The sequence below is a fragment of the Rhineura floridana genome, chromosome 9 (genome assembly GCF_030035675.1).
Source record: "Rhineura floridana isolate rRhiFlo1 chromosome 9, rRhiFlo1.hap2, whole genome shotgun sequence".
Taxonomy (NCBI): Eukaryota; Metazoa; Chordata; class Lepidosauria; order Squamata; family Rhineuridae; genus Rhineura; species Rhineura floridana.
In genome coordinates this window covers 8260490-8280863 of record NC_084488.1, presented here as the reverse complement: position 1 = coordinate 8280863, position 20374 = coordinate 8260490, and the positions used below count along the sequence as shown (strand labels likewise).

Genomic DNA, 20374 nt, shown 5'->3' with positions numbered 1-20374 from the left:
TACAGACACAGTTGTGGAGTTTTCATCTGGGCGCACACTCCCAACAGTGACAGTTAGCACACACAAGTAGGGTGCCCACCCAGCCTTCCTTAACCAAAGTGGGGGGGGGAGTAGTTGCTGAGTCAATGTCTTAGTGCAACGAAGTTGTGCCTAGTTAGACCTAGAGAGATGCTGACTTCTGAGTAAGCCATAGGTAGATTCATGAAGCGCACTGAATTGAAACTTTCTCTTACTACAATAAAAGGAAAAAACACAGCCGTGTCTGAATCTGAGTTCTTCAAGTTCGGGAATGAGATGAGAAGTCTTCAACTTCAGTTTGCTAACTTTCATCCATTTAGTCATGTGTCCGTTATGTGTTTCCTACTATTTTTGCAGTAGCGAACATTGATCCTTGATTTCAATCTGGTGGGAAGGGGAAGGGTCTTGCTTTCTGTACCCCAATCTGTTTTGGGGAGACACTACTTCCCTTGAAAGTTGTTTTTGTAATAAAACTACTTTATATTGGGCATAGATAAAATGAAACAACAACTGATCTTAAAATGTGGTGAGTTTTAAACCTCACCATTCCTTTTTCAGACGAGAAAGAATATTTGGAATAGCATTAAAGTGAAATAAATATTTACATATTGAACTGAGGCTCTTGGTTCCCTGGAGTTCTCGAATGACGGGGTTGTCTGAGAACAGTGCCACAACATTAGATTTTCTTCCACAAGAATGCTTTGGGAATTATCCCATAGTAGAATACTATGAAAATACTATGTTACAATCAAATGTACATAGATTGTCAGGAAAGGGCCACAAGCAAGACATTAAATGCTTCATGAAAAAAAAAAGTGAACTTTCATGTTTGATGTAACATTTTCCACATGCATTTCTGCATGGAAAACAGTTCAGAGTATCCCAGTGGAGGAAAACAGGAGGCTCTGGGATGCTGATGTAGAGATGGGAATATGTTCTTTATCAGCAGGGTACATGTTATCCTATTGGAACATGTATGCAGTGTGTAGTAATCCTGAAGTCTATACACAGGTGAAAGCCGTAGTTTTGTCACCTCAGTCCTCTCCTAGAGAATAAACAGATCTAGCTAATCATTATTTGTGTTTTGTAATGTTTAGGATCAACTGCTGCAATGCATACTGTGTAGGATTGCCCTTGAAGATTGTCCAGAACTGACATTGGTCTAAAATGCTGCAGCAAATTACCTGTCTGGAAAGGGAGTTGGGAATATGACATAGCCAGTGAGGAGGTGGGAGTATGACATAGCCAGTGTTGCTGTACTGACTGCCAGCGTTAATTCAAAGTGCTGGCTTTAATCTTTACTCATCACCCTATATGAGCTCACACCACACCACTGCCACTACCTGTTGAAGAATTTCTACTCTTAATATCACTGTTAGAAGGAACATGATCTTTTCACTTGGGGCCTATAGGTTTTGGAGTGGCTTTGCAAAAGAGGTCCATCTATACACTTTTTGGTCTCCTGGAAAAAGTTCGAGGTGTTTCATCGGTAGAAGAGTAAGCTCAGTCCATCTTATTCTCTGTTTTAAACTATTTGAAGGGACATGCAATTTTTATTAATGCTTACCTTTTTGATGAAAAAAGTTGTTTTATTAGTGACTTTTGTTTATGTTTTTGTAGACTACCTTGAATGGGTAGAAATGGTGGGATATAAATATATATATATTTAAAAATAACTAAACATCCTGGTGATTCAGAATGCATGGGCAGAGATTCACACAAATTACCACATTCTGCTGTTCATGCTAGGGTAAGGAGTGAAGGATGTCCATGCATGGAAACTGCTCATGCAATTGAGGCCTTTCTTGGCCACTTATGCTGTATTTCCAGAGTTGAAAAAGCAGCTGACTCTTTGACATTGAATATCTTTTAGTGAAAACTAGAAAAATCTTTGACTACGTGTCTCCTGTATACATTTGTACTCAGTACTTTGGATTATAGCCCTTGAGTTTACTGAGCATGCAGTACTAGAGGCAAATGTTGAATTAGCCTTTACATTTGAATAAGTGAAGTCTGTAGGGCATAGATGGACAACATTGTAAATATTTCATTGGAGTGTTGAGTCTTGCTATAGAAGGATAAAGTCAATGAAATACAGCTGTATCTTTATTCTAATTCATGTATTTATTTTGCTCTTATTTCCCCGTAGATCTTCCTCAGAACTGTGATCCTAACATTCCCCTAGTTGCTCAGGAATTAATGAAAAAGATGATCCGTCAATTTGCAATTGAATACATTTCGAAGAGTAGTAAAATGCAAGAAAATAGAAACGGTTCATCATACGAAACAAATATGATACATAAAGGTATCCAAATGAACCAAACAGAAAATTCACTTCAGGAAGAACAGGATAGCCCTCTAGACCTCACTGTGAATCGAACACCAGAGCAGGATACTCAGCAAGGTAAATCTTTTGTTGTTGTTCATTTGATGTGTTTAGAAATGAAATTCATGGAGATTTATGATAAATCTGAAATCCATTTTGAATCACATTTCACTTAGTATTATCTAAAGATTAAAGATAGGATAGGTGCTACAATCCACAGATCATACATGAATCTCTTGTATGTATGGCTGCACCATCTTTAAGTGGACAGATGTGAAGTACACCTGCATTCCTTTACCTATGCCCATTGAGCTCCTAATTTGAATTTAATGGTGAATTCCTAGGAATAGGGTCTGACATATCTCAGCTTCTATATCTCTGATGAGTTGCTGGAGTAGGGTATTTAACACAGAAAGCACTTATTACAAACTTGTAACCAGTTCAGGAGGGGATGATCATCCACTTCTGTTCTAGTCATCCACTTCCCTCCCTTGCCACCAGCACTTCCTTTGTACTGAAGCCAAGAGAAAAGAAGCAAGAGGGGAGGTAGAGTACTGTGCTTACTCTTCTCACACACAACAGAAAAAAAACACTGGTTTCCATCCCCTGCTGCTGAGTCCCCTAGATACAAGAGCCCAGTGAAATAGCTGCAATAGGCTATCACAGCCACTGTGTCAGGTTCTGTGGCTTCTGCCTTAAATTTTATTGATTTATTTGTTTATTTATTTAGTCCATTTATATACAGCTTATATTTAAATTAAACTCTAAGCGGTGTACCAAACATCTTAAAACAACAACTACAAAAAACAGTCAATAAAATACAGTTAACTGAACAAAACATCCTCTTTAGTATCAACGTAATGTAAATATTACATATAAAATTAAGTACAAGAAATACAAGAAAAATCATAATATACATAATAAACAGAATATTCCCTACTTTTCAAGGAAAAACAAACATGTTAAATTTATTTTTAAATATAATAGATTAAACAAATCAGATTTCTTAATCACAGTATAATAAAAAGCAAACAATTAAAACAGCTGGCCCCCATTATAACAGAATTTTGTCTTACTACCATTGGGAAAATAAAAAAAAATTGTTTAGTTTACTCAAACACACCCTTACAAAATCAGCACATTCATATTTAAACATATCAACATTCTACTCACAGTACCTCAAATTACACTCTACAAGCCCTCGCATAATTCAGCCACCCATCCTAAAAACAGCATACTCACATGTACATACCATAAACATCACCATGACAACCACTCAAATCTACATACAGCCAAATAATGCACACACATATTCTAAGTACAGCATTCATACCAAACTCTCATACCAAACACTCCCCCTTGTCTCTTACTCAAGGGGGCAGAAACTATGCCCACCAGGCTCTCACCCTGGGAGTATAAAAACCACTTTTTCCAACATAGCAGACAATAACACTTCCCTCATTTCTCAACTGAGGAACAAAAACCATTCACATTTCAATTATTCATCCTAAAGAAGGGTAGACCTTCAATCACAACAGCTTGTCGGTTTGCCTTCTCTCTCCAGCACTTACAGCAGGATTTTTCTTGGCGGGTGATGGATTCCAGACTCCAAGACGACAACAAGTGTGATGCTAAGTGTGCACTTAGTGTCGCACTTTGCATGGCGCTGAGGCACTGCCTCAGGGAGGCCCTCCCCTTTATATACCTGGAGCAGAAGAAAAAAATATGGCAAAGTTGTGGGCAAATGCCAACAGCTGCAGCAGCACACAGTCCTTCCAAACACACACACCAGTAATATGACCAGTAATTCTTAAGATAAAAGGGAAACTGCCTGATGGGGTAGTCAGCCCTGGCTTGTTGCCCCTGAAATCATATGTGCAGCTGGCTGATTACATCTGCAGGGCAAATTGTAGAGAATGTTATAATTTGCTACTTGGGTACTTGCCCATGGACAGCTGGCAACAGTAGGGAAGTGGCAAAATACAAGACTGAATTAGGTATTTCTGCTAAATGTGCTGTCAGCCAGAAATGAATATTGAAAGCATAGTCAGTTGGGCACACTGATTAACCTTGATGTTCTTTCAGAATTGTATTCAGTATCATTCTGTGTTGTTGTTTTGAAAAAATCCTTCTTAAATAGGCCATATATTTCCAAAATAAATCAGGTATGTACAGTTCACATGAATTGTATTTGTAACTGAGTTCTAATCAAGTTTTCATAAAATAAGTAAATGGATGATTCAGCCATAGTTAAGTCATTAATTTCAGTGGGAGAGAGCTGAGCGTTACTCACTTTTTCCATAGAAATTAATGGATCTTAAATTTACTTACAAATATATAAAGGCAGAACAAAGTTACTAATGACATTGTTACTTTTTAAAATGCCATTAAACAGAATTGAGACTGAGCATGTTAGTTAAAATCAGCTCTTAATCGTCATTTTATTTGATATCTGGACCTCTGCAGACATAAAATAAATCTTTTGTAGTATAGAAATATGTATTCTCTTTATTGTATAATGTCTCTAAATAGATGGAACAATACTGTTCACAGGCAAGCATTTACAGAAGATTTATTTATTTATTAGTCTATATGTTTTATATATGTATGTTTTACTTTAGAATCCAGCATTGAACTTTGGAAGTTCTGCACAATTTCTTGGCAGTAGCAATTAGTACAATAGCTGGATGTCTTCCTATTTGTACTTTTTTGTAGAAAATATTTTTTGCAGGTTCAAGGGGAGCTTGGGGAGACATCCAGCTTTGGCTATTCAGGAGAAAATGACATAAGCAGTGATGTATACATATCCAGCACACTACATACATAAGCTCTCATATTTTCATTTTTTTATATCCATGTCAATTCATAGTTGTAAGTTTGTTATATTGTGGTGTGTTAATGCTCTTTAAAAAAATTTTTTTTAAAGTTTTTTATAAGCCACTCTGGAACTTGTTGAAAAGTGGGATATAAATCCCTTTAATTAATTAATGAAGTCTCACTTCACTTTTATGTATTTTCTTTGGCTAAACTTTAAAAATGCTGAAAGTTTGGCCCAAACTGTGTGTGTGTGTTAGGGGTGCCTGAACAAAACAAAGGGCAAAACATCTCTTTGTCTTTCAGCTGGGGTGTGGGATGTTGGAGCATGAGTGGCATTCACCTGTGCTAATGCAAACTCCCTTTAGCTGCCATTTTTGTTATCTGAAAATGCCCTTGAACAATGCTATGTGGTGTAATTTTGTACCAAGCAGCCGGGGGGGGGGTTGGTGGTTGCAGCAGCAAAATGAATGGGCCATGAAAAGAGGGGGGACAATTTCACTTTCGTCCCAATTTCAGATAACATAAATGAGTAGAAAAAGAGTAGGACTGCATTGTGCAATGAAGATGGAGGGGGCAGAACTAATCCCCCCGCTAGCGTGCACTATGCCGAAAAGCAAGCATATAAGCAGTGAAATGGTCTGTTACTGATGCTTCCATTTTACAATAGGACATAGTTGTCAGATGACTAAAAATGCTGATATGTACAGAAATTGTGTACCGTATTTGCAATGATTGTTGCAAGAAGTAGTCATTAAGACACTCCTTGAAATAATGGTTTTGCAGGTCAGCCAGACAGATGACAAGGATGTTCTATACCAGGGGTGAGGAACTGGATCCAGCCAGCAAGCCAGATCCTTAATTTCCCCACCCCTCTTGTGGGCCACATTTGACAGGTTTGCATGACCACCCATCTGTTAATTACCTGATGTCATAATGAACATCCTCATGAAAAGAATCATCTTGTTGTGCTCCTCTTATTAAACAAGACTAAGAAAAGCCGTCAGGTGAGGACTGATTTGCCATGCAAATACACCTGTTCATCACTGGCTTTGCTCAGACTTTGCTGTTCTCACACATTTTCTATAAAATACAAAGAGAGTGCTTATGAGCAGGTACTTCTCATGATGGCAGACACACATTTCCATTTTCCTCTCATTCATTGCAGTTCATTGAGAACTCGGGAGTCATAGGAAGCTTACTAGAGGGCAAAAAGCTCTTCTTCCTGGTGTGCTGGCAAGGGGTGTTATAGAGCCCTATATTTCATCTCAATCTGTCTGTTATCTTCATTCATGACTCATCAAACTGGCAACAAGGCATTTAGGTAGCAGAAACAAACTTGTCAGCTTGTAATTTTTGACATTGCTCTGATTTAAATAAGTTTGTGTCTATGACAAGCTAATCTTAAATTGCTTGAGCTTCATTCATTATTTTGGCATTCAGAAATCTCTTCATATAAGGTTGATATGGTACCATGGCTTCCACCAATACACGACAAAGACTCTTGTCAAAAATTCCAAAAGTGAACATATCAATGTTTAATGTATTTGGTAGAAGAACAGTACCATAATTTCTTCATGCGAGCCCATTCCTGAGTGAAGCCAATCCTTGCTGAAAGCAGAGTTTGCCACCAGTGTCAATCAGTTGGCAGCTAGTGTCAATCAGTTGACACCCTGAGTGCTGCCAATCCCTGCTAAATTCTGGGAGATCTGAGTGCAACTGATCCCTGCTGAAAGTAGCTGAACTTTTGGCTCCTCTCCAAATTCTTTCCATCCCTGCTGCTCACTACAAGATCGCTGTAACTTAGAATTAGTGCCTGAGTTTGCTTACTTTATGCTCCCCCCCCCATCTGTTTTCATTTTGTGTTGTGTCTCTTAGATTGTGAGCCTGAGGGCCAGAACTATCTTCTCATTGATACTTTGAAGCCACTTTGGAAGCCTTTTCTGTTGAATGGCAGGATAAAAATACATCCTCATCCTACATTCATTTATGACACATGTAATGAAAGAAAATACATTATGGAACTTAGTATTATGAATTTCTATTATTCATTCGGTCATAAATATCCAAAATGCCTTGTACAGGTCAATAGCTTTCATTTTATTTGAAAATATAGGTGATTATGTATCCATTTATTGTACTGGAAACAGATACATCTGTACTGATCTGCTAGACAGTCAAGATTCCAGAATACCAGTCCTACTTCCTTCCCCTTAAATCAGCCTTTCCCAACCAGTATGCCTCCAGATGTTGTTGGACTACAACTCCCATCTTCCTGACCATCGGCAATGCTGGCTGAGGCTGATGGGAGTTGTGGTCCAACAACATCTGGAGGCACACTGGTTGGGAAAGGCTGTCTGAAATACTCTGAAAAGTTGTATCGTTGTCAGTGCTGTCAACATTGCTGGCTCCAAGTCTATTTTTTAGTTCAGTGCAAAGAGCTGGTTCTTATCTTTAAAATTCTCCACACCTTGCAACAAGAGTACCTGGCAGATTCCCTGTCTTCTGATGATTCTCTCCATCAAGAGCTTCAGCAAAAACCTGTTTCCAAATATCTTCAGCTGATTATCTTATTTTACCAATATATAGATTTTGCTGCTTTTACGGTGGTGATCTGCTGTATTTTTTTGAGTCATATCCAACTAAGTCATACTCAGAATAGATCCACTGAGATCAGTGTACTTAAGCAAACCAATAGATCTAGTCTATGACTTAACCTATTTATTTTATTTATTTTGCAAAGTTTTTTCTTGTAAATCACCCAGAATATCTGAAGAGCTGAGTAAAAATTCCTATAATTAATGAAGGAATTGTTTTTAGGTCTAATTTCTCTGAAGGTGTGGTCTCAATTTAACTGTAAAATCTGACTGCAGATAGCTATCACAGCCTAGGGTCATTTATTTATTTATTTATTTATTTATTTCATTTTTAAACCGCCCATAGCGAATAGCTCTCTGGGCGGTGAACAAAACAAGATTAAAATACAATATTACAATAAAATTACAATAAAATCAGCAACAAGTTAAACGAAAAAAAAATTAAATGAAACACATTGAACATTAAAATGCCTGGGAGTATAGCCAGGTCTTAACCTGGCGCCTAAAAGAAAGTACCGAAGGCGCCAGGCGTATCTCCACAGGTAGGCTGTTCCACAGTTCGGGGGCCACCACAGAAAAGGCCCTAGATCTAATAACAATCCTCCGGGCAACCTGATGAGTTGGTACCCGGAGGAGGGCCTTGGATATTGAACGAAGTGAACGGGTAGGTTCATAGCGGGAGAGGCGTTCCACAAGGTATTGTGGTCCCACACCGTGTAAGGCTTTATAGGTCAAAACCAGCACCTTGAATCTGGCTCAGAAACAAATAGGCAGCCAGTGCAGGCGGGCCAGGACAGGTGTTATATGCGCAGACCAGCGGGTTCTCGTTAACAACCTGGCTGCCGCATTTTGCACTAGCTGAAGTTTCCGAACAGTCTTCAAGGGCAGCCCTACGTAGAGCGCATTACAGTAGTCCAGTCTAGAGGTTACCAGAGCGTGAACAACTGAGGCGAGATCGTCACTGTCCAGATAGGGGCGTAGTTGGGCTACTAAGCGAAGATGGTAAAACGCATTCCGTGCCACCGAGGCCACTTGAGCCTCAAGCGACAAGGAAGGGTCAAAAAGGACCCCCAAGCTACGAACCTGTTCCTTCAAGGGGAGTGTAACCCCATCTAGAACAGGATGAACATCCACCATCTGGGCAGGTAAAGAGCTCACCAACAGTGTCTCAGTCTTGTCTGGATTAAGTTTCAGTTTATTAGCTCTCATCCAGTCCATTATCACGGTCAGGCAACTGTTCAGCACATCAACAGCCTCACCTGAAGAAGGTGAAAAGGAGAAGTAGAGTTGCGTGTCATCAGCGTACTGATGGCAACGCACTCCAAAACTCCTGATGACCGCACCCAGAGGCTGCATGTAGATGTTAAAGAGCATGGGGGACAAGACCGATCCCTGAGGGACTCCACAATGGAGAGTCCAGGGTGTCGAGCAATGTTCCCCAAGCACTACCTTCTGGCGACGATCCGCTAAGTAGGAGCAGAGCCACTGCCAAGCAGTGTCCCCAACTCCCAACTCCACGAGCCTCCCCAGAAGGATACCATGGTCGATGGTATCAAACGCCGCTGAGAGATCAAGGAGAATCAACAGGGTCACACTCCCCCTGTCCCTCTCCTGACAAAGGTCATCATACAGGGCGACCAAGGCTGTTTCAGTGCCAAAACCGGGCCTAAAACCGGATTGAAACGGATCCAGATAATCGGTTTCATCCAAGAGCGCCTGGAGCTGGCCGGCGACCACCCGCTCCAGAACCTTGCCCAAAAAAGGGACATGTGGGTGGGCTAGCAATTTGAACCATTGGACACCAAAAACAGATTAAAGAATTTATTATAAAAGAATTGTCCCTCATACAGAATTAATAGGTTGAAAGGTTGCTAGCTCTATATCAGTATACATGCGTACACAATCCAGAGTGTATTAGAATGACGGAACACCATGTGAAGACATTTTACACCTCTGGAGGTGGGACCTCTCAGATTCAGCAGGGAAGACCCCGATTGTTTCCCCTGCATTTCATTAAACATCTTTCCAATTGTCTTTGCCAAACCCATTGTAGCATGCCCAGTGAGGTGAATGTCTAGCTATCTTACTGGTTTAGCACAAATACACGTGTCACCTGGACCTCCCCCTGAGATGAGCCCTCCGTGTGTGAGTGTTCCCTGTTCCTTATAGTCAGCATGAACTACTACTCTGTTTTGTGATTCTTGCCAGCCATCCAGTTTATTTTGGGTATTTGGTCTTTTCTCACTTCTACTTTTAAGCCTAGAAGCAGAACTTTTGCTTTTTCTCTTGCAAGCAAATAATTAGCCATTTTTACCCAGAATCCCTCAATCAAATCTAACCAGATATTAGCCTTACTAAGAATAATGGGGTTCAGTTCTCTTACATAATTTCCCTCTCCCCTGTGACCAGCTGTTAATGACAAAGGTTACACATCTGTTCTATAACAATGGCCATGTTGTTATGTGCCTTCAAGTCAATTACAACTTATGGCGACCCTATGAATCAGTGACCTCCAAGAGCATCTGTCATGAACCACCCTGTTCAGATCTTGTAAGTTCAGGTCTGTGGCTTCCTTTATGGAATCAATCCATCTCTTGTTTGGCCTTCCTCTTTTTCTACTCCCTTCTGTTTTTCCCAGCATTATTGTCTTTTCTAGTGAATCGTGTCTTCTCATTATGTGTCCAAAGTATGATAACCTCAGTTTTATCATTTTAGCTTCTAGTGACAGTTCTGGTTTAATTTGTTCTAACACCCAATTATTTGTCTTTTTTGCAGTCCATGGCATGCACAAAGCTCTCCTCCAGCACCACATTTCAAATGAGTTGATTTTTCTCTTATCCGCCTTTTTCACTGTCCAACTTTCACATCCATACATTTGTTGTTTTTGTTATGTGCCTCCAAGTCGACTACGACTTATGGCGACCCTCTGAATCGATGCCCTCCAAGAGCATCTATCATGAACCACCCTGTTCAGATCTTGTAAGTTCAGGTCTGTGGCTTCCTTTATGGAATCAATCCATCTCTTGTTTGGCCTTCCTCTTTTTCTACTTCCTTCTATTTTTCCAAGCATTATTATCTTTTCTAATGAATCGTGTCTTCTCATGATGTGTCCAAAGTATGATAACCTCAGTTTCATCATTTTAGCTCAGTGATTCCCAAACGGTGCTCCGCAGCACACTAGTGCGCCGCAAGAGGTGACTAGGTGTGCCGTGAATATTATGAAAATATATTTTAAAAATGAGAAGAAACCCATTTGTATAGTTATTTTTATTCATAGTTTAAAGTATATTAATATATTTTTAATTTTGTACACGAAGTGCGCCAGAAATTTTTTATATGTTTTACAGTGCGCCGCAAACCAAAAAAGTTTGAGAACCACTGTTTTAGCTTATAGTGATAGTTCTGGTTTAATTTGTTCTAACACCCAATTATTTGTCTTTTTTGCAGTCGATGGTATCCACAAAGCTCTTCTCCAACACCACATTTCAAATGAGTTGATTTTTCTATTATCAGCTTTTTTCACTGTCCAACTTTCACATCCATACATAGAGATCAGAAATACCATGGTCTGAATGATCCTGACTTTGGTGTTCAGTGATACATCTTTGCATTTGAGGACCTTTTCTAGTTCTCTCACAGCTGCCCTCCTCAGTCCTAGCCTTCTTCTGATTTCTTGACTATTGTCTCCATTTTGGTTAATGACTGTGCCGAGGTATTGATAATCCTTGACAAGTTCAATGTCAGCTTTAATGTTACATAAATCTTCTGTTGTCCTTACTTTGGTCTCTTTGACGTTCAGCTGTAGTCCTGCTTTTGTGCTTTCGTTTTTAACTTTCATTAGAATTTGTTTCAAATCATTACTGGTTTCTGCTAATAGTATGGTATCATCTGCATATCTTAAATTATTAATATTCCTCCCTCCAATTTTCACACCTCCTTCCTCTTGGACCAATTCCTGCATACAGATTAAACAAATAGGATGATAAAATACACCCCTGTCTCACACCCTTTTCAATTGGGAACCAGTTGGTTTCTCCATATTCTGTCCTTACAGTAGCCTCTTGTGCAGAGTATGGGTTACCCATCATGACAATCAGATGCTGTGGCACCCCCATTTCTTTTAAAGCATTCCGTAGTTTTCATGATCTACACAGTCAAAGGCTTTGCTGTAATCTATACAGTAGGGGCCCACTCATATGGCAGGTTACGTTCCGGAACCCCACTGAAAAATGAAAACCGCTGAAAAGTGGAACTCATTGAATAGAATGGTGTGCAACGCCCAAAAACCGCCGTAAAAGTGGAACAAGCGCCATATGAGTGGGGCTTTAGTCTAATTGCGTCTAATTGAGACCTCTGCATTAGTGAAGCGCCCTAAAGCGAAGCACTGTAAAGCGGGGCCCTACTGTAAAGCACAGGGTGAATTTCTTCTGAAATTCCTTGCTCTATTCCATTATCCAGCATGTGTTTGCAATATGATCTCTAGTGCCTCTTCCCTTTCTAAATCCAGCTTGGACGTCTGGCATTTCTCGCTCCATATATGGTAAGAGCCTTTGTTGTAGGATCTTGAGTATTACTTTACATGCATGGGATATTAAGGTAATAGTTTGATAATTACTGCATTCCCTGGGATCCCCTTTCTTTTGAATTGGAAAATATATTTAATGCTTCCAGTCTGTGGGCCATTTTTTAGTTTTCCATATTTGTTGACAATTTTTTGTCAAAATGTGGGCAGACTCAGTCTCAGTAGCTTGCACCAACTATATTGGTATGCCATCTGTTCCTGGTGATTAGTTTCTTCCAAGTATTTTAAGAGCAGCTTTTACCTCATATTCTAAAATTTCTGGTTCTTCATCATATGGTTCCTCCATGAATGAATCTGTCATCCTGGCATCTCTTTTATAGAGTTCTTCAGTGTATTGCTTCCATCTTCCTTTTATTTCATCTCGGTCAGTCAGTGTGTTCCTCTGCTGATTATTCAAGTTCCCTACTTGTGATTTAAATCAGGGCTGTGGAGTCGGTACGCCAGACCTTCGACTCCGACTCCTCTATTTTTCTACTGTCCGATTCCAACTCCTTCGTAAATGGCGAATGTATATTAACTAGTAATAACAAATTTACTGTAGTAAAATGGTAGCACAAGGCATTTCATCACCACCACGTGAATCCAGAGCTTGGAAAAGTTACTTTTTTAAACTATAACTCCCATCAGCCCCAGGGATTGGGCTTGTGGGAGTTGTAGTTCAAAAAAGTAACTTTTCCAAGCTCTGGATTCACGTGGTGGTGATGAAATGCCTTGTGCTACCATTTTACTACAGTAAATTTGTTATTACTAGTTAATATACATTCACCATTTATGAAGGAGTCAGAGTTAGAGTCAGTACATTTCTACCGACTCCGACTCCACCCAAAATTGCTCACGACTCTGACTCCACAGCCCTGGTTTAAATTTCCCTTTCATTTCTCTAATCCTTTGGAATAGGCCTTTTGTTCCCTTTTTGTTGTCCTCTTCTATTTCTATACAATAACTATTGTAATAGTTTTCTTTGTCCCTGTGTACTAGTCGCTATATTGTTGCATTTAGGGTTCTGACCATGTTTCTATCTCCTTTTGCTTTTGCTTTTGCTTTCCTTCTCTCTTTAACCATTTTAAGAGTTACTTTCATCATCCATTGAGGTCTTTCTCTCTTTTTAACTAGAGGTATTGTCTTTTTGCATTCTTCCCTGATAATGTCTCTGACTTCAGTCCATAGTTCTTCTGGTTCTCTGTCAACTAAGTTTAAAGCCTCAAATCTGATGCTTATTTTATCTTTATGTTCTTCTGGGATGTTATTTAAATTGTATTTTGGCATTATGATTGCTTTGTTGTTCTTCTTTAGCTTTACTCTGATTCTCGATACGATGAGTTCATGATCTGTATATATATATATATATATATATATATATATATTAATTACACTTCCCTTGTCAGATTTCAAATATTCCCAAACTTTATGAATATCCCTAAACATTTTTAATTTATGTGTTCTCATTTGCATGTTTTGTAAGCAAAAACCTAAACCATCTCCTATCTAAATTACTAATCAATTAATTATTCAGTGATTAACCTCATATATAAACAAAGTTTCTAGGAGTCTTCATCTGTTCTTCATCTGTTCCGTTGATGCTATCTGGGATACTCATGACAGATTATCAAAGTCCATTCCCGGCTAGCCATAACTGAAATTGCTGTTCTTATTGATAGGCCACATTCTGGAGTTGAAATCATAACAGTCAGTTTCATAATAGAATCTTAACAGTCTTATCAGCCTTATCAAAGTCAATTTTCAAACAGCACTGGAACAGCATTTCTTCTTTTTTCTTTGTAGCAATAGAGCAAGGATGGTTCTAGGACTTTTGCCCACTTAAGCAACAATTCAGTTAGATTCAGTGAACTTAGATGTCATTGTTCTCCTGCAACACAACTGGATTTTTTCTTTTTTCCATGCACAATCACTTAGGAAGTAGAAACATAGTGGTACATGAGATAACAGTAGGGACTGTATGCCTATTGAGTGTGGATAACTTCTTTTCCTCTGGCCCTGCACCTTCATGGTTTTGTTGAACTTTCCTGGTACACCTTTCCACAACAGCTATTGCTCTGAGCTGCATGATACATATCTGTCATCTAAATTCCAACAGAATAGCACAGTCCATATAATAGTTCTGGCTGCCTTTAATATGGTGTCAGCAAATGGTTTTCTTGTCTCTTCTGTGGGTTGATATAATGCATTGACCCCTCTGGAATCTTCATTGAAGTCAGCTGGTATAATGTTCATTCTGCAAATACATTCTATTCTATTCCCCTTTTTATGCTTACAGAACACGTAAATCAGCCCCCTCCCATAAACTGCATAACACCAGAAACATAATAAATACCAAAATCAACAGACCTAATCAAACAAACACTGTAATCTAATATCCACAGGAAATATAAGGCAAACTTGAATTTGGATAACTTGAAAGAAAAGAGATTTTGTTGTCATGGCAAACAGTTTTGCAGGTTTTTCATCTCTCCCCTTTTATCAATTTTTACTCCTTACTGAGAAAACACATATTTGGGACAGTTTAATTATATTTTCTCCCTCTCTAAATGTATCCCTCCCATAGTACATCTCCCTCCCATACTTCATTATGCAGAAATTAGCACAGAACTGAGCACTGTTATGGCTCGAAAGTAAATTGTGAAAAAGAATGGTGCAAAAGAATCATAAGAAAAATGAAAGAGCTTGCAACAGAAAACCTCAGATGCAAATTCTTAACGTATGTAAACATTGGTTCAGTCTTATTGAAATGTGGTGGTCATGTTGCAAATACACCCACAAGCATGAACAGAATGCTTTAAACCTTTTCTACCTACCTGTCCACTCATGCTCGAGCATAGCAAGACTAGCTACACATTCCTGTATGCTGCCAATGTGAAATGGAAAACTTATGAATAAACTTTCTCATTCACTTCCTTCTGTAAATAAAGAGGGTCCTATTATATATTTATTTATTTATTAATCATTTTAGAGGACAGAGGTTCCTATCACCAGCAATTTAGAATGCAATCCTAAGAGAAATTCCATGGTGCTTTCCTGTGCAGGATTTTTATTTACTTGTTTATTTTTACTAATTGGACTCTGCACTATGAAGGAATGGAGCGATCCAAAATTAAAATTAATTCTTCTTTCTGATCTCCTTGTAATGAAAGGAAATCCATAAAACGTTCAAAGAAAATGAGCAAAACTTTTTAAAAAATAAAATTCTGTAGCTGAATTGAATACTCGTTAAAATCCTATCTGGAAAATTTGCAATTTAGAACTGATCAGTCTCATATGTAAAATAATGATCATTATCCAATTCTTTTATGAGCTCAAAAACAAGAAAAATCCTATGGCCATTGGGCATATTATGACAAATGAACAAATACATACAACATGGAACGTATATGTTAGAACACAGAAAAGTAGAATTAGGGAAGCAAATGGAAAATTCCCATTCCGTTTTTGTTCCCATTTATAATTTAGCCAAATTGTCCAATTTTTGTCCTTTATATTTAACAATAATCAAGGGACCTATGTCCTTGAGCAAATTTCCTCCCAATTTGAATTATCTTTTGGTATCTGAGCTTCTTTCAACAGGGGACCATCGGGGGGCCCTCCAGTGTACCACTACTTCAAAATCGTAATAGTTGTAACCAATCCAACAAACTTTAATAAGCACAGACAACTTTAATAAGCAACAGACAATATACAAATAACAACTATGTGCACATGATTTATATTTAATTTTTCTCCCTATACCCTTATACCCCAAATTTGATGGTATTGCTTAAATACTCAAGCCTTGGAATAATGCCACTAGAAAAAAAAAGGGGGGGGGGACGAAAGTACCTACAACTCTCCCTAACTTAATTTTTTTACTCTGGCCCTTTTTTCCAACCCAAACAAAAATCAAAATATATTATAATGTAAAGAAAATGATGAAGTTAAAATGTACACAGTTCACATCCTTTGACACAACAGATCAGGCTAGGCTGCCTAGTAGTTTAGCAGAAAAAGACAATTTCTGGAAATCTCCACACACACCCTTTATTTTTAATAACACTTGGAGCTGAGAAATGTAAGGGAATGATAAGAAGAGGGGGGGAAGTGTCTGTTTTAAAGTTTGAGATCTTGTGAAGGGGGGGCAATGGGGGATGGGGATGCACTTCTATTTTTTTCCTTTACAAACATTTGAGGAAGGTATAGTTTCAGTTTGCCTAAAACCGACACAAAACATTCTATAGCTCTTGTAATCAGGATTTTAATTTACTTTCCCTATTTTAACAAACAAAGCAAAACCTTTTTTAAAAAAAATTAAAATAAACTCATTTATTACCAGCATATGCTCTTGAATATATCACGTGGATTCATCGCAACACATAGTATTGAATATTCGATCACTTGCCCTTTCAGACCAATCATATTATCTCAGTCCACTCCATTCATCCTTTTGTGGCCACATACACCCATTCTTACTATTTCAGCAGCACCAGCAATATCTCTGTGACGCACCCTTTCAAACAATCCTAGAAGCATCAGAAAAACTATTTATGATATGCATAATATATTTTCAGATGAAATGCCAATCTAGATCCCTATCAACATCTACATCGGGGGAATCACTAAATGGGGAAACTTCCTCCTCTTCCTCCTATACCTGTTCATATCCACTGAATATGCTCATCAGCATTTCCTCTCTGCCTCCTGTTTCTCCTCACTATCGTGCAATCCCTTTTCCTGTCCTCAACATTTAATTTCCCTTTTATCTTTCACCTCACTTCCCAGATTATTCCCTGCCTGGTACAAACCTGCCCTGCCTGTACCCCTTTTGGCCTTCATTAAGAGCTATAGGCATCATAGACATCCTTAAACCCTTCCAAAGCTCTAGTAAAAAACAAAAACAAAACCTGCCTCCCAAATATCAAATTCTTTTAGCTTCAGGTAATTCTTGAAGTAGGGACCTAAAGGAACTGGAGGTACCTAAGGTTCTAACACCCAAGTCAACATAAATTAGGATATATTTCAGATTCTCATGTAAATGTTCTGTATGTAGGCTACTTGTTTAATTGCTTTTTATTAGATGTTTAGATGATGGGCAATTACTATGCTAGATGCCTGTTCCCTTAGTAGCAGGCAATTTGTTGACACATGTTTTCAAGGTGTGGCATAGGGGTTGAGATTGGTTTTACCAACTGTAACAGCTTGTGTACGAGAACGGAGATAGATTTTCCATCTATTTCAGACATTTTCACTCCTAAATGTTTTTAAAATGTCAAGATCCGATATTGGCCTGAAAACGTTTTGTCTCTATTTTTACTTTTATCTTGGACTTGAATCTTATAATAATTCAAGTTCCATTTGACCTCTCTTGTCTGCCCTGTAAACCAGGTCATGTGGTCTTTCTCTGGTTTCTTCTATCCATAAGAGTATGAAGAAACATTTTCTCTGGAGCAATTTAATTTATTGCAGTTTTCCCACTTCAAATGTTTGGGTTTATTTCTGATCAGTGGTAACAAAGGGACAGAGTCCCTTCTTTTTCCTGTGTTATTTCTCCACATCCCAAGTTAGTAGCCATTATTTCTGCTTGCCTGGCCTTTCTTGTAATTTCAGAAATTGAATCTCCATTATGAGCATCCTCACCAGCTTTCTCCCCAGATTTAAATCTAGCAAATGCTTGCACTGGTGGTAAAAATCCATCTGTTAACTCCTCTCTGATTAACCTGTCTTCAAAATTCCATTCTTCATCTCCATTAAATTTTGCCATATCAGTGAAAACTGCTGCTGTCCGTTTTAATTCTATATAATCTGTGGCTTGTCCTGGCAATTGCTGAATCTTATAGAAATGTCCAAAATTAACTTTTCCCAGCAAAAGTTCTGCACATTTCCTGAACCAAGAATGTAAAGATTTCTCATCTCTGGACAACATCACAAATGCAGCAGCAAAGCCTGGGTGGTCTTTTTTACATTCTTTAGCTAGGATAGTCAGATTTGCTACAGACAGAATATATTCGACAGGTTCTGATGGTGCAAGTCAAGAATGCAATCTCCTTCATTAAGAGGTCCTAAGGATTTTGCCATAGCTTGGGCTTATGGTTAAGCCATCTGTGTGGTTTACCCTTCGGATCTTGGGCTCATCTTGGGATCTATTTCTTTGGATGTTTTTATACGATATTGCTTAGTAATCACCTGGACAATTTTGGTATTTTGGTCAGGTTTAATAATCATCTGGATGGTTTATTTTCCAGATTTTTATTCTGGATTTCTAAAAGGTAGTCTCCTCCTTTTTCTTCTTCCTTAAATATGGAATCTATTATATCATATTCACCAATCTTATAAGGAGGCAGCTGGGTCAAAGATTCATCCATGAGAGACTTTAATACTGGAGTTTTGGAGCATCCTGTATCCATTGTGGCTATCATAGTTGATTTAAGTCTAATTAAATCTTTTAATCACTGGCTTTCTTGTTGACACTTTGAAAGATCCACAGCGATTGCTTTCTCTTCCTGTTTAATCTTTGACATTGTTTTTATGCAGTATCTGAGCCTCATTGACTTTTTATAGCTTCTGCTAACTGTTTTTTCATCTCCATGAGTTGCGCATCTCTAAGACCCAACTCTTTTATCCTTCTTCAATGTCTCTTGAGTAAGAAGTATAATCCGTCTATTAGACTTAGAGATGCAGATTGTTGATTTTGTGTGCTATCCTGTTCCAGCGTATGGATCAGGTGTTTCTTTCGCTCTACCCTAGCCTATTTTTCTTTCTCTATAAGGATCTTTTCCTGTTTTACTTTCTGCAGCTCAGCCATTGAGGCTTCTGATGCATGATTTAACTCCCATATATTTTTATATTACTACTATGTGGTGTTGGTTTGCCTTTTCTAAATTAATCAAAATGTTCCTGAAATGTCAGGAAAGCATCTTGTCCTGCAAAAACTCCAGGGCACCATTGGTCTCCTCTTTTGCTTTAAGATACATAATTAATAATGAATCTAACTATTTTGCAAAAACCTTTTTCTCAATTTTTTCATATTATTTCTGTATATTCTAATACAGTACTATATACAGAAAATATTGGTCAGAAAGGTATATGACACATATTGGATGGTATTCAGTGCTAGTCCTACTCAGAGTAGACCCATGGAAGTTAAAAGACATAACAATCTAATGAACTTTGGTTCATTATTTTAATTGGGTGTACTCTAAGTATGGGTTAGTTAAATACAACTCATAGGGTTGTATCCAGCTAACTGATACTCAGAGTAGACCCACTGAAATCAATGAAGTAATTTTGTCACAGCTTCCTTAAGCTCATTGACTTCATTGGATCTATTCTGAATATGAATGTTGGATACCACCCTTAACTGAATCTCAGGAGAATTTAGAATTCTCTTCACAACCATTTCCTTCAAAAAAGACAGTAGGATCTCCTAAATGGAAAATCTACATTTCTGCTGTATTACAGAAATTGAAGGCTAATTATCAAGAATTGTTCATTAAATATAACCACATAAATATAGCACATACCACGAAGTATCTTTTCAGAACTGAAATTCAGGATTTAATAGATGTTTCCAAGCCATTATTAAACATCTTACATTTGAGGGAGATTACTGTCTGACCAGATGAATCCTTTCATAAATAATAATTTTAGAGCTGCTTTGAAATAGCTGAGTATCTGTAGCTATCTGCCAAAAGGTGTCCTCTGAAGATCTATAATCAAGGATAATGTCCTAGAGCTTCTGTACTAAGAGACAACATTTCTCCTAAGTTAAACACCATGGCATATCCAAAAATGTGAGCTCAGATGTGACAGCCATGTATAAAACTTCACTCTGCTTATATAACATGCAAAGTATTCCACACACCATTGTACCACTGTCATGTAATTATGAATCTGACAATATGTTGTCAAGTGGTTTTCAGATCTAATGAATTAATTATAATGATTTACTCATAGTATATGTTCCAAGTTGGAACATAAGTGGTTGGAGTAATTTTTTTTAATCTTCTTGAAGGCAGAAAGGTTAAATCTCATGGCTTACATGGAATGGCTATC

At 38.2% G+C, this 20374-nt stretch overlaps 1 protein-coding gene across 12 annotated transcripts in view; it reads left to right on the top strand.

Annotated features, from left to right (window-relative positions):
- LCORL (ligand dependent nuclear receptor corepressor like) overlaps positions 1–20374 on the top strand; it is a 125026-nt gene that overhangs the window by 52265 nt on the left and 52387 nt on the right. For all 12 annotated transcript variants that reach the window (XR_009757832.1, XM_061584140.1, XM_061584146.1 and 9 more), the window contains one exon: positions 2168–2422. Coding sequence is in view for 11 of the 12 variants with exons in the window: in XM_061584140.1 (XP_061440124.1) it covers positions 2168–2422 (255 nt within the window). In the remaining variant the exon portion in view is untranslated. The remainder of the gene's footprint in view (positions 1–2167; positions 2423–20374) is intronic.